Below are 19123 nucleotides of genomic sequence, written 5' to 3' on the forward strand. Positions count from 1 at the left end.
ACTTGGTGAGCAGTGGGCATCCATGAAAGGTGCCTGGGTACAGTATTTTTCTCAGTGAGACATTGGTGGTTCAGGATTTGAACCGGCAACCTTCTGATTATGGGTCCGCTTCCTTACCCACTAGGACATCACTGCCCCAATCACTCTGAATGTTAATACATTAGGATAATGAGATACCATTTAAAAAGGAATGGTCGTGTGCCTGTAGAAGCAGTGTGAAATTTGACCAGAGAACCAAGCTATATATAGAGAAGCCATGAATAGACCTTCAGAGCACATAAAACCCTGCTCCGTTTTAGTAACACAACAGAGGTACAGTTTTTATTTGACTCATCTTGTAGCCATGGCAATTCTGATATAATTTATCACATTGCCTTCACATTTCAGTGTAATTGGCTTAGAGCCCCTTTTCTGCTGCAAGTATACAAAAATTGTGGTCACTGGTATAAAATGTTTTCCAAAGAATACAGATTGTGATCTGTGTGTTTTTGAAGTGGGTACCAAAAGATTATAGATTTTTTTCTGCATGTAAAACTCTGTAAATATATGGCAAATTTATTGTTCCGTCATTAAAGCTGGTTGCTCTTAAAGCGCCACTTTGTAAATTCCCCACATGTTGGACTAATAAAGGAACATCTTTGAAGATCAAGTTTTCTCCAGCTGATTATGGTCTTATGACCACTGAATCTCTGGTCCTGAGTGTCTGTGATATTCCACCAGGCTCCAGCTTCCCTGGTTCTGCTCTTTGACCGCTGCACCAGCGTGGCCGTGCTCCTCCGCTTGCTGACCTTCGTCGGGAACCTGCGGGCCTGGAGGCCTTCGACACAGGTGGCACAAGCCCTCAGGTGGAGGCAGGAGTCCTTGTACTGTGTTCTCCTGGATGAGTCTTCCCAGCTCCACCACAGACTCCCCCTGCTTCTCTCACATCCTGACGGGGAGATTAAGGCCCAAGTGGCTAGGACCTTGACCTAGTCCTGTTTTTTTTGGGGGTTGTGTGCCTTTTAAACTTTGGTCTTTGTCCCTATTCTTCTCCCACTGAATGCTCCTTCATCCTCTGGCCTTAGGGGTTTCTGTGTCTGTTTGCAGGCAGCGGACACAGAGCAAACTCCACACGGTGTCTTTTTGTCCTCTGAGTTCCAAATCAGCTGCAACTCCACTGCCAAATCCAAAACTTTTCTACATATGTCGTTTTTGAATTTGCACCAGGTCCAAGTCCACCAGGTATTGCTTCTTGTGCCTCAGAAATTAACCCTTGTATGAGCGGAATGGACTTGGTTATGTTTCTTTTCCCAAATTCTACTGAAAATGATTATACAACTTGTAATTTAATTAAACATTTACTACTCTTCTTTATAATAATATTATTATTACGACTACAGAATAATTGTGTTTTAAACAATTAAACAACATTTTCAACATGTACCTGATTACCTGATTTTTTTTGGTAGTATTTATTTGTAGTGGGTATGCTGGGGCCCAGTAATAAAAGTCATAATAAAGTGAAGTCTACAACATCAGGTATATGTTGGAAAAATAATAATAAATTAAGCATTATTTAAAATGCCAGGTCCTACTCTATGCTAAAGTACTGAGGGAAGGTCGAGATCTTCAGCTTTATTATCTATGGGCTGTTTTATGTTAGCTTTATAAAGTAATCGTTGTCTAAAATGCTTGCATGTGAAATTATTTCTTGCAGTTCGTGCTCATGTATTCAAATGAGGGAACTTGTTATAAATGCTGCACGCCTGGCCACCTCAGGTTATGAAGGAAAATAGTTTTTTTTTAATACGACTTAACCAACAAAAACATTTTAAGAGCCGATTTCAATTTCGGCGTCTTTAAGAAATGTTCAGCGAAGCAAAGCCATTTCCGGTGAGCGTGAGTGCGTGCGCGTGCTTGGTTGCTCGTGACATTGCGTGCATGTTATTACTGCTTAACCACTTACTATAATTAGGATTTTTTCTTTTCCATGCATGAAAAGTTTCATTAGAGCAAGGCAATATACTTATTTAAGTACATTTAATTTTATATGTGCAATGTTTGCTTGTTTGTTAAAGCTAATAAAATGGTTTTCGAATTGTGAAGCTGCAGGAGTCTTTAAAAGCAAAAAGAAACTGGTATTATTTTTTCATGTTTATTTGAAATATGCGTATAGTTTAATACGTCGTTCGCTACATATTTTTAAACATTTCTCAGAACACATACAAATTTACGTGAACATAAACCCTTACATAAATACATTAAAATTTTTCCAGAGGGCACAACGTGTATTTTATAAACGTGTGTGATTCGAATGACATAGAAAATCCTACGACGTTCCTAATCGTTTTACGTAAATGCTGGTTTAAACTACATTTCCCACAATGCCCTGCGCATCGGCTTAAGCTGTGGTCCGCGGCCGTACGAAGTGAACTCGGGCTCGGAGGAGGAGAGAGGGTGTCCGACGGTTTTATTTACTGCACCGCGTGGCCTCCGGCTGCTCTGCGCGGCGCGGTGTGGGGATGTCGGCGGAGGCAGAAGCGCGGAGACGGAGACTGGCGCCGAGCGGAGCAGGTGAGACGGTCTGGACGGCCGCAACTTACTTCATGTCCACGCTACAGCGAGGTTAAGACTGTAACTACGTGATAATAATGGAAATATTCACAGCATACGAATAATAATAAGCATTTGGTCATGTGACTTAGCGAGAGCGCGCGCATGAGCGTTTTAATCGCAATGGCATGCAATGCGCACCGACCCAAAAAAAAGAGAAATACAGGTGTGGAGCGGGTTTAATTCAGTTCCTCCTTATAGGACTGTGGGAGTTCAGATGCATTGCAAGAAAAAACTTTATTAACAGCTTCATACCTACACTGTTCCTAACACGACCTCAGAAAGGAGTGCACGTCGCTGTTATTGCACAGTTTTGCTGTACCTCCTGCAAGTGTTCATTTGAACTGTATATTCACTACCAGTGCTTGTCGTGTCATGTTTTCTTAGGAAGTCTTCGTTTTATTACTGCATGTCAGATTTACTTCATTTTACTGCATTACTGTTTTTGAGAAATCCATTAGAGTTGGGAGGGGGAACCATAAAGCCACTGCAGCCACGGTTCTAGGCTCTTTCTGGCCCTTGGAGTCGTGCTGAGCATTCTGTGCTCGAAGGCTGTTTCGTGAGGAAGGAAAAGAGGAACCGGGTGGTCTAACAGAACTGTCACACATGTGCATGAAGTGTGTGTCACCATGTGTAATCATGTGTGTATGAGCATCATGTTGTTACAGTGCAACGGTAATCTGATTCATAGTTTAATTGAGATCATGTGTTAGGGTTGAAATCGATGCATATTACACGTAAGAAAAAATATAATACTTCAAAACAAGGACATTCCATTATTTCGAATAAACTGCATATGGTACTATTATATATATTATTTTATTATTTTTTTATTGCAGGTTCCTCAGGGGACTGTTCCAACCCTGGTTACCTAGCAGGGGCTTGGTGTGATAAGGTGTTTGTCACCCATCTGCACAGTGATGTCCCAGAAGGACCGTCATCTCTTCCTTGTCTGTCCGAACAGTTTGACCCCAACTCAGCCAGGTGCTTGTCTGCACTGCAAAGTAAGAGCCATTCTGTATTTTGACCCATTTAGAGGATTAAATCTCCCTCATAAGATTCTATGTGTTATTATGGTGAGGCTGCAGAACAATTGTATTTTCCTTTTTCTTTTTTTTAAGGTAACAGTGTACATACATTGGATAATGTGTGGCATGACGGGAACTGCAAGACCACCATAAGTGCAGAGAATGAAGTAGAAGCACAAAAGCTGGCAAATAATTACAAGGTTGTTTTTTTTTAAACTGACTTATTCTTCTGTTCTTTGTTTCTCAGTATTTTATATATGAGCTCATACCTGAAAACTAATCAGTGTTGTTTTTTTACATTGTTAGTTCGGCTTCAGGAAGTGGAAAAGTCATGTGACTGAACGACCCTTTGAGGAAAGGTCAGAGGTTGTGAAGGAGTTATACTCTGAGCTCAATGTCATTAAGCCTCACACAGGTCAGATGCAGTTTTAAATTATCTGAATTGTTATTCAGATAATAATTTAAAATCATATTTTGAAATGATTCAGTGCTATTCAAATTATAACTTTCCAAACATTTGTTAGGTGGTAAACAATCAAATCTTATTAAACAGGGCAAACCAAGTTCAATGGATGAAATGGATGCAATTAATGTTTTTTTCCTTTAGAAGTCTCCAATAAAACACTTGAACTAAACCAATATTTTTATGTTTTTTCAGGTTCGCTTATAACATTTGGCAATATAGTGTATGTGTTTTTATTTGGCTGGTGGCTAGCCCTAGCCTACTTAATGGTCGGCATGTTGGTGTGCGTCACTGTCATCGGAGTCCCCTACGGTAAGTTCCCAGGCAGCACCCTCTTTTCAGAATGATTAAAGTGCGCTGTCATTCAGCACTTCTATCTCTTTTCTGTTTCAGGAAAGCTTTGTTGGCAGGTCTCACTTTACTTTTTATGGCCATTTGGCAAGTCAGTTAAACGGGTATGTAGCAACCCTTGGATCCCAGAAGTGAGTCTCGACATATTCTAAAAGTTATCTTAAAGTTATCAGTCTCTGTTCCTTTATAGCACTGTGAAAACTCTATTAAAACATACACAAACATCCACATATAACCATACATTTTAAACCCAAATAAGAATTTTAAATACACATTACAAATCATGAAAATAAACTAGAATACCTCACTGTGCTCACCAAGGAATGCAAATCTACAGCACGACAATCAATTCCACTGTCATCACACAAGCGTCCATGCCTGACTTTGGCTACACAAATGCAGCATAAACTGGGTGACAAACTCGTCAAGTGAATACCAGAACAAAGCACAGCTCACTCAGTTATTATATTTATATATAAATATTAATATTATTTTATCAAGAAATAACAATAAAACAAGGACAACTGTTTCTTCAGTAGGTATATACTTTATGCATATTGGTTATGTACTAACCTGTTATACCTGTCATTCTGTTACCAATGCCGTCCTACTTGAACTTTCACTTTAATTTTCTCATGACAGTTTTTTTCCCCCCTCTCAAGACTTTTCAGACCACACTTTTCATCTATGTTAAAACTGTGTTTGTAGCGGGTAATATATGCATGTACACTTTTGTCTTTCCTCTCAAAATATGACACTTTGATACAATGTAAAGTAGTCAGTGTACAGCTTGGATAACAGTGGAATGAACTAAACAAACAGGCAAGTGTCACTATTTTGTGTGGCTAGAATTATTTTACATGCAACTCTCTTTGGCATGGGGTTCACTAGAGATTCTTCCATGTCAACCCCTTCAACCTCACAGCAATGATGGCAGCTCTCATACGTCTATCACCTCTGGATATGATGTTGTACACGTGGTTCCAGCTAGACCATGGTGAGGTCTATTCTGAGTTGAATCTGGCCTGTTAAATTGCTGTATGGTCTTGGTTATCGTACTACAGCTAAGTTTCAGGACATTGGCATTTTCTAACAGCCTCGGCCATCTTTATATATATATAGGGCAACAATTCTTCAGATCCTCAGAGAGTTTTTACCATGAGGTGAACTACACTGTCCAGTATGAGAGTGTGTGAGAGCGACCACATCAAGTTTAACACACCTGCTCCCCATTCACACCTGACACCTTCTAATGGCTAATTTGGCTCAAATATGCAAATTTTTACTTACGGGTATACTTCACTTTTTTGCTAGTGGTTTAGAAATTAATTGATCTGTGTTTAGCTATTTTGAGGGGACAAAAAATTTAACTGTTATACGACCTGTAAACTGTATATTTCACATCTTCAGGACAGTTATAATCAAAGATTTACAAAGATGTTTACTCACCTTTGTGAGATACAGAATAGTTTGGTAATTTTGATCTTCTGTTAGTGCAAGGCTTCAGACTGGAAGGGCACGTCTTCTGAAACAATCTCTGAAGAGGCAGATGAACCCCAGGGGAGCACATCCCTACTGCCACCAGCATCTGTAGAAGGTCAAGATGAGAATGCTGGAGGGACACAGATTGTATCACACTGGGTGAGAATAGTTTTAACTTAGGTTATTAGTTAACGGCCAGTCAGATCTGTCATTTTACTGCAGTCTAATTTGTTAATTCAATAATTAAGTCTAACTTACAGATCCTCTTTTGATAAGCACATCATACTTAGTTTAATTTTCTATAATTGTCAGGCAAATCTTTCTAATGTGAGCATGACAACATTTACAGTTATTAATTATTCATTAACTGAATAGGCCATGCTTTGTATGACTGATTGTTATAGTATTACAGTGTACTAAACTATTATCTAAAGAGTTTAAATGTGCTTAAACATAGCTGAAGTAATGCTGATGTGGTTTTCACGTGAGCACGCATATTTATTTAACACTTAACCTATTTAACACTTGATAACACCAGTAATAAAAATCTTCTCTTTGTTCCAGAGGTATGTAAGAACCTACGTCTGGCTGCTGTTGGGCTGCCCGTTGCTGGTTATCGTCCACTCTGTGGCCTGTCTGTTATCGTGGCTACTGGTCTTCAGCATCCCGGTGGCCAAAATGAATGGCTACATCCTCACCTCTATCCTCCTCAAGCCGCCAGAGGAGATACACATTAGCAAAGTGAAGGAGGTGCTTTTCAAAACATGCATTTGCAATTAAAGGTTTTGCACATTGTTTTTTTTGTGCCACAGAGGTGAATTTGAAATGAATAAATTATGTTTCAGGGCCAAGACAGGGCCAGCAGAGCTCTACTATGCTGCTACCATGCTTTTAATAGCTACTACTATAAGTACACTGTGGATGGGATCAACGTGTTTGCTGTTAGTATCCTTTTGTCCAAAGTCAGAAATGTCACAGATAATGAACCAAACCTTAAACAGGTTGTGTCATGAAAAAATGAAAAATTACCGAATAGTATGTTCTCTGGTTGTTTTGCATGTAATTTCAAAGAAGTCCTAATAGGACTGATTAGACATATACACTACTAACAATAAGTTAGGGATATTGTTATTTACATGAGAGCGTTTCCTATTTGCTCTGAATTTTAATGAAATAAGTAAAAGTTCCCTTTGATATTACTAATAATGTATGAGAAGAAATGCCATTTTCATTAGTATAATATTTATTACCCCAAAAATTTTAGACAATAACAAGGATAGCCTAAATAACAAAGATTGACAATGTCAGTAGCGGGTGTTTCCACAATTTGTTGCAATGACAGATGCTCCTCAATCCCAGCATGAAGTTGTTCTTAGGCAATGCGTTCCACTTTTCCACAAGTGCTATACGGAGTTCTGCCAGGTCACATGGTCCCAGACGTGCTCTATGGGGTTCAGGAGGGGACCTCCAACTTCCTGAAGTCAATTGTGACAATTCTGCCATGATGTGGTGGAGCATTATCATCCATGAACAGAAAGTTGGGGGTGTGCTGGTGGAATTAGGGGATGATGATGGGTTGAAGTAAGATGATGTCTATGAAGTAGGAACGTGCAGTGACTGAGCCATGTAGAATAACCAAATCTGTTTTGAGCTGACTGGTGATGCCTATCCTGACTTTTGCACCTCCTCCACCAAAACAAACTCTGGGGACCATGTTGACCTCAGCGTATCGCTCACCTCGCCTTCTCCAGCAATGCTGACATGACACTCATCAGTGAACAGGACTGTAGAACACTGCTGCATTGTCCAGGTCACATGGTCTTGTGCCCACTGCAAACGTTCACGGCGTTGTTTTTGTGTCAGTGGACTCACCTGCAATGGTCGTCTGGCATTCAAGCCAAAGTGGTGGAGTCGGTTGTGAATGGTTTGTCTGCAGCTGTCTGGCAGTTGTCTGACCTATGACTCCTGGGTCTGTCATGAACTCTGTCAGTAGTTCTGTGTCTTGATGCAAGTCTGCTGATTACACTTTGAGACACCCCAAGTTCAAGAGCATCATATGACTGCCTGCTACCGACCAGAAGGCGGTTCTGTGTTCATGGGTGTTTGAATAATGAACTTGGAATGACTTACTGACAATACCAGCTTTTTATACCCACAGAATGTTGAAATTGATGCCACACTGAGAAAGGTTGTCTCTTGGTATTGTTTCTCAATGTAGGGCACATCTGTACACAACAAGACCATTACATGGAAAATACAAAATGAGGTGTGTCTATCATCCCAAAAATGTCTGAAGTGAAACAAACACCATATGTATGACATCCACTCAGTCTCTCACAATATCCATAACTTATTGTGAGTAGTGTATATATGTCACATAGTTAATTGTAGTGATTTATATTTTATTTAGTTTTGTTTTACTTTACTTTATTTTGCAGACGCTTTTATCCAAAGCAACTTACAGGACGAAGACACCAGCAATTCTCTTTCGATTTCTATAGATTTGGAGTTTACAAAAACTAAGAGCCCTGATAAGGCCTAGAAGAAGGGGGAAAAAATCTATATATATATTTGTATTATAGAACTCCAAATGATTAGAATCTCTTATACTGCTTAGTTTTCAGCCTTGACCCCTGCCCAGATCTTTTACCACTAGTTATTTTTGCCTTGGTGATTGGTTATGTAGACAGAGACAACAGATTTGCTAGTTCTGAGGTCAAGTTTGCAACTGCTATCGGCTCCATTATTCCTTTATCCTACTACATTGGGATGGGCATTGCCAGGTAAGTCTGCCATATAGTAAAACCTGGGAATAAGCATCGTAACCAAATACTTGGCTGTGGCGCCAATACGTTTTGAAGTGCCTGATGTGGAACCAAAGCCAAACACTGAACTCTTTTAGTTTCATATCTTAACAGCGCAATCTGTTTTCCATGTTAGTATTTCAGCTCAGAGTAACTTTGCCGTGGGCGCAGTGGTGAATGCCACGTTTGGCTCAATCACAGAGATGACCTTCTACATCACAGCCCTGCTCAGGGGACACCAACAAGGCAACAAGTGCCTTCAGGAAATTGTCAAATCTGCTCTGACTGGAACTCTGCTGGGCTGCATTCTTTTTATCCCTGTAAGTGTGACAGACATGCGTATGTCACTCCATGAGCACACTCCATCAAAAGATCCAGCCACCCTGGATGGGGTGCCAGCGCAACGCAGGGCACACACACCACTCGCTCACACTGTCACGCCTATGGTCATATTTTACATGCAGCGGCAGGAGGAAAGAGTCTCACTCTACCTGTGCAATCAGGAGGTTTTATTAACTTTTTTAGTTACCTGGTTGGTGACACTGATGTATTTTAGAACTGTAAATCATCAGGTCAATTTCTATCTTTACAGTCGGGTTGAGCTTGCACGGTAAATGATCGGTCAGCAAACACAAACCTCCGGTCTATAGCCCTTGTGATTATGATTCGCTGCTTGTAAATTTGTTTCGATGATTAGTAAAAGTGTTCATCAGGCGTTTTAATTATTGTGAGAGAGATGAGAAAATGAATGCTGACGAGGTGAAACAGAGACTAGCCTCTGGTGGTTATGTTTTAAACCTGCTCATTTCCTTTGCCTTTTTTGTCTAGCGCAACGCGCAAAGACAGCCAAGCTTTTAAAAAGCTGTACTTGAATGGTTGGGTCAGACTCTGGCTTAATCCTGAAGTGGTTGAGAATTACTGCAGCACACAGTGACACAATGAAATGTGTTTTAGTCATCAGTGAGCAGTGGTCAGCCATGCAAGATGATCGGGGAGCAGTGTGTGGGACTGTACCATACCTTGCTCAGTTGCACCTTGGGGGTTCGGATTTAAACCCGCAAACCTTTGATTATGTAATGTGTTTACAGATCTAGTGTATACTAAATATTTTTCTCTGTCCCCCTCCAGGGTATCTGTATGATAATTGGTGGCCTCAGGCACAGAGAGCAGAGGTTCAACAGTCGCTCTGCGGGCGTCGGCTCTGCACTGCTCTTCATATCAGTGGGAGGTGAGGTGGCGGGTGTATTGCAGACACTGCAGGGATTCAGTGATGGTTGAAACGTTCACTGCTACAGATTTGCGTCACACAGCTTGGTTTTCAGTGCAAATCCCTGCTGTGTTTGGAGGAGCCATCTATTGACAAATTTATTCATATTTTTTTCATTTTGTAATGGTGCTAGTTTACAAACTTGGTTTTATTAAGCTCAGTTCTTGCAAGTTCTATTTATCACATTCTGCTCACAATAATTACCAAAATTCCCATCTCTCCAAATACAGCTATTATAACCACCATTAAGCCTTAGTTCCGTGCATATCATATTTGAGACGTGCATTTCTGAGACCCATTGCATTACCGTGAGATATGATCTGATGCTTGCCTTATACATTTGCACTACACCAGTTCTCACATACAGCCGGAATAAAAAAATTTTTTTGGACTGTCACTCGCTGTCAATACTGCAGTTATACACTTTGAGAGGATATTAATTCTACTGCACTTAGAATATAACTACACAGCAGCTGTGAATATTAACAGTAATCTGAGAGATTCATGATAGATTGATATGATCATGATATGATCATATCAAGGCTATAGATCGCAGGGGTGAAACAAGAAAAGAGCTGAATCATGCATCCCTCTTATGAGCAACATAACCATTGTGGAGAGATCACGTAATGTGTTTTAACTTCAATAGATTTGTATTTCTGCTCTCCCAGGTGTATTTGCACCAACTATGTTCTCCAAGGCATATGGGAACCTTGTGTGTGAGGGCTGTAATTCCACAAACACAAGCAGCACCTTTACCTGCCAAAGCTGTCGGTACGACCTGGTGAGCGACCCACGCTTCTGGTGCTCTTCACAATGTTTTATTTTGTCAAAATTTTGTGAAATTTCCGTTTGCCAAATTTTGCAGTGGTCAATTTCTCATTTTCTAAACACATCCCTCATCAAGAACTAAATATTTTTTAACAATTGTTTCATTTAATTGTCACAATCTGGAAATTTGCAAGTTCTCCGGACCGGGATGTGGTGTTTTCCTTGTCTTGTGTTTCCTGATTACCTGACTGTGTTCATCTGTTGTTATTAGTATAAATGCACCCATGTCCTGTCCTTTGTCTTTTATTTTTGGTTCATGTCTTGTGTCCCCTTACCCCCGTTGTTGTGTTCCATACATTAACACTTTGCCAATAGAACAGAATGCTGTCTTTTCTTGTAGCCTTTTAAAAGGTTTAAAATCTCTTCTTATCATGCCACAGGCTTTTAGTAGGGTTCAGGTCACAACCTTGAATTTCTGCTTTGTTAACTATTGTAGGGTTGATTTGGACCCAGTTTTCGTTTCCTGGTTTTGACTATGTTATGGAATATTTTAGGATATTTTGTGGAGTCCACACTCCTGTGTAACCTAACCATGTTTCCAGGGAACTTGGAGGAAGAACAGACCCACTACAATCACAGAACATCAAACATTTTTGTTTATGGCCAATGTAAAGAAGACTCACACACTATATTAAACACTCAATCTGATGTCACATGGCATGAAAGAGGCATAGCACAATACAGGTTACAACTAATTTCTAATTTATTAACACCAGTAGATTTCTATTGCAGTTACATGTAAATAATGTATGTTATTATAACAGGAAAAACCCAAAATAAAAGAAAGGAGAAGGGGGATAGAGGAAGAGGAAGGGAGATAGAGGAAGAGAGAGAAAAGCCAGGAACCTGGCTTCAGCAGCCTGGCCCAGGAGAAACAGGGAGAGAAAGGTCCAGAAAACTGGAGGTGGGGGAACCCCCCCGTGCTTCCGGTGGAGGGGGAAGAGAGAAGTGCCCAAGCTCACAATAGAAAATTCTTTTATACATTTGACTCCTAAAAAGTTCCCACAGACCAATCAGGCTTTGTCCTTTGATGTCCCAGCATTGTCTTTCTCATTTACATTTACGCCCTTAATATTTACATTTACGCAGTTACAGGGACAGTCCCCCTGGAGCAACTTAGGGTTAAGTGTCTTGCTCAGGGACACAATGGTAGTAAGTGGGATTTGAACCTGGGTCTTCTGGTTCATAGGCGAGTGTGTTACCCACTAGGCTACTACCACCACTCGTCAAGCCATTTGCTGGCTCTTGTTTGGGGGAGGTCGCAGCTTGACAAAGACACAGGCAGGGGTCCTTCATGAAAAATAAAAGCACAAAATGACATGGATCTGAGATCTCCCATCTTACACCAAGGTCTGGCAGACCTCCCAAATAATCTGTTGGCATGCAAATGCCGACCTATGGTGATTTTGGATACTTAGCAATGCCCAGGACTTGGAGATACCACCTTTTACCATCCTTCTCGCTGTTTGTGGGTGTGAAATAAACATGGATCCTCCTCCAAGTGTGTTTGTTGCTATATGAGTTGATGGCCACTTTTTTTATTGCCATAACAGTAGAAGTGGTGAACAGAAGAACAGTAAACTCCCTCATTTGGATTAACTGTTCTTTTTCCTCTGCCATGGTGATGGTTGGCTGATGGAATTTGGTTGTGTGTCTCCTCGTGTTTGTGTCGTTGCCAATCAGGAAGTCCTTGATTTCAGTTCCTATACACTTCAGCCAACTTAATAATGTCCAATTGAAATCGGGAACATTTCAGTAACTTTGTTTCACAATCATTTCAGAGGGTATTAACAATCTTATTAAAAACATTTATTGCTTGAGGGATTTGGTTTTCTTTGCTTCAATTGATTTTTTGGGTGTGGAGGGCCATGTGTGATTAACGGCACTGGGAAACTGTCCTTCTTTACTTCTATTTTCAGACTGACCATTTCTGAAATGTTATTGCTAGCATGAAGTGTCAAAGCCAAGAGAAAACTAATGAATGGTAGAGAAAGACACTGTAGAAACCAAACTGAAACGCACTGAAGAGTTTGACTTCTGAGATGGCACTGTCTGGTTCTTGTTGAAATACCTGCATTTCTTTTGATCTTCCAGAGTCAAAACAATTACACCCTTTTTCACAGCCATATTGAGTAAGTTTATATTATCTTCTATCAAAGTTTAAGTCCATTATCAATTGATTTTTTATAATGTTAGCTGTCTTTTTCCCCTAGGCCATTGGTGTATTCAATCTCTGTCCTTTTACCTATTGCTTACATCATCGGCCTCATCTTCACTCTGAAGACACACTCAGACATCTACGATATCCACATTGGAGAGGGTCATGGTAGGTTAAAGAGGTCAAATGAAAGGAGATAGGATAGGAAATGAATTGGATTTGGTCATTGTTGTCTCCATGAATGTTTCTGTCCATTTATTTAGTTTCGGCCTCCGGTCACATGAATGCTGTGGTCCACTGGTCTCGATGGCGAGCTCTGCTCTTCCTCCTTATTGCCACCCTTCTCATGTCGGCCTGCGCCGACCTGACGACAGAGCACATCCAGCCCATCCTTACCCAGCCGCACATCTCTCAGGTCTGCAAGCCTCTCATGACCCTCACATACACAGACTACGTTACCCATAATACACTAAAACTGAAGCTGTACTTGTCCTCCAATTTGAAACTGAAATCTGGATAGTAAGGTTGTATTGCATCATCATTTTAAAGTATATTAATAAAAACATCATTAAATGTTCTGGGTGGAAGAAATAAATACATTTTTAAAAAGTGTTGTTCGTTTCTCTTCTTCATGATACAGAAAAGTACCAAGTGGTCCGTTCTTGTTTTACCTTTTATTTATAGGATAGCCCACCTTACACTAAGTGTACTTTGCTTTGTGCACTGTTAGTATTTCATAGGTATTACCGTACTTGCCATGGTGCCTGAAATTCCAGAGATAGTCAATGGAATCCAGTTTGCACTTCAGAACAACATCAGTTTGAGGTGAGGTCTTCCCGTAAATACAAAGTGCAAGATGTATATAACACTGCAAGATTTTTTGACTGAAATCCCAAAATGTGTAATTTTTTTTAGTCTGGAAGTGGGAAGCTGCATTGCTGTGCAAGTGTGCATGATCCAGATCCCTCTACTTATCCTGTTCAACGCTTTCTATGTACGTTTGCATTTTTTACTTTATTACTTTCACAGAAAAAAACAGTTTAAATTAAACTTCATTTATTCAATAATGCATTTTTTCCTAGGATGTTGGATTTGTTCTTATATTTAGTGATCTGCACCTCTGGGCCAGTATATTCAGCGTAGTCCTTGTGAACTACATTTTCATGGATGGAAAGTCTGATTACTTTCAGGGTAAGCATCTAATATATATTTTTTGTAGAGAATCTGAGCCATGTTAGATTATTTATGTTATTTGACACTGAATGTAAAGTATTAGTAATGTGTGTGTTTGCCTTTACCCCCTCAGGCACTGCTCTGGTGGTTGTCTACCTCATTCTCCTGGCTGTTTACTTCTTTGCACCATCTCCTGCTGGTTGCTGAGAGTATGAAAGACTCACACCTTCACCACAGGACCCGCATATTTCTTACCTTACTCTGATGCAGGACATCATTCCAACGTTTGTGATCACAGGCTGTGTGAACTTACTGGCTACATGTTATAGAATAGTATATTAACAATGAAAACAATTAGCTTGCATTGAATTCTATGAACACATTGATGACATGGTATTTAAATATTTGGTGTTTTCTTCTGTATTTGTTGTACCAAGAGGCTATATACATGCCTTATCTAATGCTCTGAGTCGTGGTGTCCAGAGACCACCTGAGACATTGAGCACAGGGTAATGCAAGTAATGCAAACTTAAACTATAAACATCCTTTACTTGAGGCATAAAAGTTAAATAAATTACATTTTAAAACAAACAAGTGTTTCCCTGTTACTATGTGCTAACAATTCAAACCATGATGACTCAGGCATAGAGATAATATTAACTGAATATCGAAAAACATTACAGAACATACCAAAAACGTGCATATGTCTGATCAGAGCATTGTATTTATGTAAATGTATGTAAGAAGCAGATTAATTGTCATTTTATATTCATTAATAATTTTGTTGCGTGCAGAATTTTTTGTTTATTAAAGCTTTAAATTCAAATACAGATTTTGGTGGCTGGGGCACATAAAGTTGAAGCTGAGTAAGAATGAGAATAAACAATGGACAAATTGTTACCTATTTATAAATCATTGTGACAGCTGTATGGGGGAAGGCCTGACTGATCATCATAACATAATCATAAAAGAAAAATCTGTTTTGTGTGTACATGTGTCATAATATCCTTACAAATAATCACAACTAGGCTAAATGTCTTCAATTCAACTGCCAACATCTCAAATTATTTGAATTTCAATTAATTTTATTCATTAGATGTTTAATGATCTTCTAATTTTATACCAATTTTATACTTTATAAAATACATGATGTGCATGGAAAAAACACTGGACACAACCATCACTTGTTGAAAGTTCATGATTTTTCCCACATTACTTTGCATTTAGCCTTGAGGTGATAGAATTCATTTCTAAACTGTGGGTTTACAACTGCATAGACGATTGGATTTGCTGCAGAGGTCATGCACACCAGGGAGACAGTCAGTATCTCCAGGTCCAAAATATTTGCTGCCTGAAATACGCGAAGCATGAAGTCAGACCATAATTTGTAAGATAAAATATAGACATTTATCAGCACAATTTATGAAATAATAAAAATGTTAAAATAATAAAAATTCACTTCTAGAATATTCTAAAGTATTTTTCCATTGCCTACTAACACCACATGCAAGCTCATCAGTTCCACTTTTTTTTTTGTAATGAGAAAACCTAGTCTGTGAAAACGGATGAGAAATGAGCAACCTAACAAGTCTGAAAAAATAGTTTTCAATTCTACATTCCAGTCAAATTACATAAAACAATTATGAGCCATCCTGATTTAGATGTAGTTATTATTCTTATTATTCTTAGTAGAATGATACCTCCAGTTGTTATAATAAGTAATGTTGCTATCTTCTCTTGCTATCCTTTTACCTCAGTATTGACTGTGAATGGCAGCACATAATAAATAAGTCATATTAGAAATTAAATTGCTTTCTGTGTAAATTAGGACCTACAAAACCACGTTTAGATGTCTCTTACAATTGAATGAGTTAGCTAGTTATTAGAACTGATAAAGAAATGCCTTGTAGGACATTATTTCAAAGACAAAAAAACTTACGGCCAGATTGTTATTCCTGCAGGTGAAGAAACTGCCGAGAACCGTGACAATGAACGGCGTCCAAAACAGCAGGAATGTGAGGATGATATAGCCGGAGCGCTTGGCCAGTTTGCCCTCCTTGTTCTTCCTGGCCCTGTCCCTGTTGACAAGGGATGGCATCATGCAGACGGCACCGAACATCTCCTCTTTCTGCTCACCACCTGCTGGGGGGATGTCTAATGCCTGAGTTTCTAGGACGGGTAGTGGTGGTCCCACTGTCACATTTTCTATATTTTGTGGGGGGACAGCGCTGTGGTCCTCAGGTAACCCAGACAGGACAGTATCTAATGGAGCTGTAGTTTGGGGCAGCACCTCTGAACTCTGACCTCCAGAAAGGCTATCTGAAATCTGTGATTCCTCTGTCGGTAAGGTAGACACGTTGGTCACACTAGAGTCAGATTCCTGGTGGTTTTCTGGTAGTTCCTCCACCTGCATCAACTCAGGCAGAGGTTCTTCAAATTGGTCCTGTGTTGTGTCGCTCTGTGGATTTTCAGAAGTGATGTGCTGCAGCTCATATCTTGGAACCTCTTGGTTTGCTAGGACTGAAGGTTCATCTCCTGCAACCTGAACCACTGCAGAGTTGGACACCTCTATTTTCACTACAGCTTCTTGAGGCAAGTTATCGTCCTGGTGCGCTTTACTTGCCTCTGCCATTTTCTCCTTTTTCTTTTTCCCTGGAGCGAGGAATGATCCCTTATCGAATATCTTTCTGCTGTGGGCTTTCACGATCATGAAGATCCGCGTGTAGAACCCAGTGATTACAACCAAAGAGATGAACCACATTGGGGTTAAAACAAACAACCCAAAGCTGTCATACTTCATAATCCAAGTTATGTTGGAGCCTCGACATCTCATGTACACGGGTGAGTCCCTCACAAATGTCACACACACGCTGGAGATGGATATTGCCACCGTCCAGGTCATGGAAATCCAGATCATCACTCGCCTCCGGCGCTCACTTGTTTGGAAAGGGTGTACCACAGCCTGGTATCGCTCAGCGCTGATGCTCACCAGTGTCAGCAACTGGACGCAGCTGGTGAGGGAGAAGGACCCTACCTGTGCGGCGCACAGCGAGAACCCGAGGTCACTGGAGTTGCTGGTGTTGATGAAGATGATGGCGATCAGGGGGCAGTCGACCACGCAGCGCAGAAAGTCAATGATGGCCAGGTTCACCAGGAGTGCGTTGTTGGATGTCTGGAGAGCCTTTTGGTTTCGCACGGCCCAAGCAACAAACATGTTTGCTGCGATGCCCACCAATGAGGTGAAGATGAGCAGCACAGAGGCAGTAATGGACAAGCCAAATTCCAGGGACAGTAGAAGCGGCGAAAGGGAAATCTCCCCTTGTTCCTTTGATAAAGTCACGTTCTCACGCATTTCCAGAGCTTCACCCCATCGCGTGGACTAATGTTTAACACGTATAGACTCAGGATGGTCGTCACCATCCCTTGTTGGACGTGTCGGTGGAAAGCCGGAGCTGAGAATGAGCTCAGGATGCACTTTTGCGGCCCTTAATTAACACCCCACCGTGCTGAGGGAACCACGCGGGACAACGCAGGTCACATTTTCATTAGTTTACGCTCACTTATGTAAGCTGAGCAGCAATTACGTCTCAGGATGGGGCAGATTTAATTGGGAGGCGACTAAAGTGAGCTGTGCATGTTAAACTGTGTTCATCACGTGTTTTATCTTGTGTGTGTATATACATATATATATATTAAAATAATATATATTATAATATATATTATGTCCTGAACTTTATTTTAAAAATGAATATTTGAACAGAGGGGAGTCACATACAATAAAAATAAATAAAAACAGGTAGAATTACACTTCACCAATTGGTATATATTCAACACATTTTCAGGTTTTGCCATTTTTTTCAGTCAGTTGTCAGTTTTGGCATCAGTTTTATGATTAAATATATCTCAGTAAGGGCTGCAAGGTGGTGTGACAACTCTTTTAAGGTTCCCTAAAATATGTAAATAAATATCTCTGAAATCATTATTTTGTTTAATGACAATTAAAAGCGATCTGCTTTCAGCAAATTAAAATGTCTGTGTCCGGCCCAATCTGGGGCGTTTCCACCACCTACTCGAACATTTTAAATGGCAACACGCAAATCAATCTTCAGTGACTGTCTATTCTCACACACACAGTTGAGCAGGCTCCTGAGAAGCATGTGGTCAGGCGGGCAGGACTTTTTCAGGTTCTTTGGCCGTCCTCAGGCTCCCACTGCTGGTTCCATGGGGGATGTAGCGGCCGCACGAGAGAATCTCCAGAGAACACTCCCGGAACTGTGGATGACATTAATGCTGTCAGCCTGGAGTGCTGCAAAGACCTTGGTGTGGAAGGAGGGTTACTCGCCTGCTTGTTGGACAGAAAGTATATGATGCTGTTGTACACGGGGCTGGTCTTGGCGAAATACATGGGCATGGTGGCAACCAGTGGCGGGATGTAAAGCTGCGGGTCCACCACCACCACCATCGAGAGGGCCGCGTAAGGCACCCAGCAGAGGAAATAAATCCCGATCATGGCCAGCACCATCCGGACGGCATGGTCGTTGTCCTTCACACTCTGCTTGCCTCCCTGCTGCTCCACACTCTTGTTCAGCTGAGGAAGATGATTGTGTCATTTCACTACAAGAAATAGCTTCTATTTTCGATTGTTTTTTTATACTTCTGTAGAGTAGAATGAAACTAGAAACAGAGGAAAAGATCCACCCTAATGTTAACTAGCAGACATGAAAGGCAGTGTGAATGTGGAGTTCCACCTAGCAGAAGGTTTTTGGTCAAACCCACACTGCTTCCATCCTCTCGCCTTTATTATTAGGCCATTAGGAATACTTAATGTCATTAATGTCAGGATGGAGTAAAAACGTTCTAGCATGTGGTACTCCAAGAGCAGGGTTGTGAAAGACCATGTTAACAGATGTGCTTTCTTGCTATCACCACTTTTTAGTGGTGTACTGCCTACTTTTACCCCTGTAAATCATTGTA

General features: G+C 40.6%; 3 protein-coding genes across 5 annotated transcripts in view; 2 read left to right on the plus strand and 1 right to left on the minus strand.

The window, feature by feature from the left end:
• Positions 1-2084, plus strand: part of armc10 (armadillo repeat containing 10) — a 5582-nt gene extending 3498 nt beyond the window's left edge. Inside the window, exon 6 of the mRNA XM_028959420.1 lies at positions 721-2084. Within this exon, the coding sequence (XP_028815253.1) occupies positions 721-972 (252 nt within the window). The 3' untranslated portion in view covers positions 973-2084. The remainder of the gene's footprint in view (positions 1-720) is intronic.
• Positions 2085-2346: 262 nt separating this feature from the next.
• cax2 (cation/H+ exchanger protein 2) lies at positions 2347-15053 on the plus strand. 3 transcript variants are annotated; one of them, XR_003742944.1, is made up of 20 exons: positions 2347-2553; positions 3432-3596; positions 3714-3820; positions 3927-4035; positions 4279-4395; positions 4477-4565; positions 5929-6075; positions 6481-6666; positions 6762-6861; positions 8558-8699; positions 8857-9040; positions 9849-9948; positions 10659-10771; positions 12913-12950; positions 13032-13144; positions 13240-13391; positions 13707-13801; positions 13892-13970; positions 14085-14167; positions 14283-14321. XR_003742944.1 is itself a non-coding variant. In XM_028959399.1 (20 exons), the coding sequence occupies exons 1-20, from the start codon at positions 2502-2504 to the stop codon at positions 14354-14356; spliced, it is 2271 nt and encodes a 756-aa protein (XP_028815232.1). In that variant the 5' UTR covers positions 2347-2501; the 3' UTR covers positions 14357-15053. The 3 variants fall into 3 exon arrangements, 2 of the variants coding, with proteins under 2 accessions (XP_028815232.1, XP_028815233.1); XM_028959399.1 differs by having other exon boundaries at positions 14059-14167; positions 14283-15053; XM_028959400.1 differs by having other exon boundaries at positions 4477-4538; positions 14059-14167; positions 14283-15053.
• A 291-nt stretch (positions 15054-15344) lies between these two features.
• On the minus strand, positions 15345-17501 carry parietopsin. The gene is made up of 2 exons (XM_028958814.1): positions 16085-17501; positions 15345-15496 (listed from the first exon to the last, which is right to left on the minus strand). Exons 1-2 carry the CDS (start codon positions 17499-17501, stop codon positions 15345-15347), a joined length of 1569 nt encoding a protein of 522 aa, XP_028814647.1.
• Between the last annotated feature and the right edge of the window lie 1622 nt (positions 17502-19123).

Source organism: Denticeps clupeoides, chromosome 17, assembly GCF_900700375.1.
Source record: "Denticeps clupeoides chromosome 17, fDenClu1.1, whole genome shotgun sequence".
Taxonomy (NCBI): domain Eukaryota; kingdom Metazoa; phylum Chordata; class Actinopteri; order Clupeiformes; family Denticipitidae; genus Denticeps; species Denticeps clupeoides.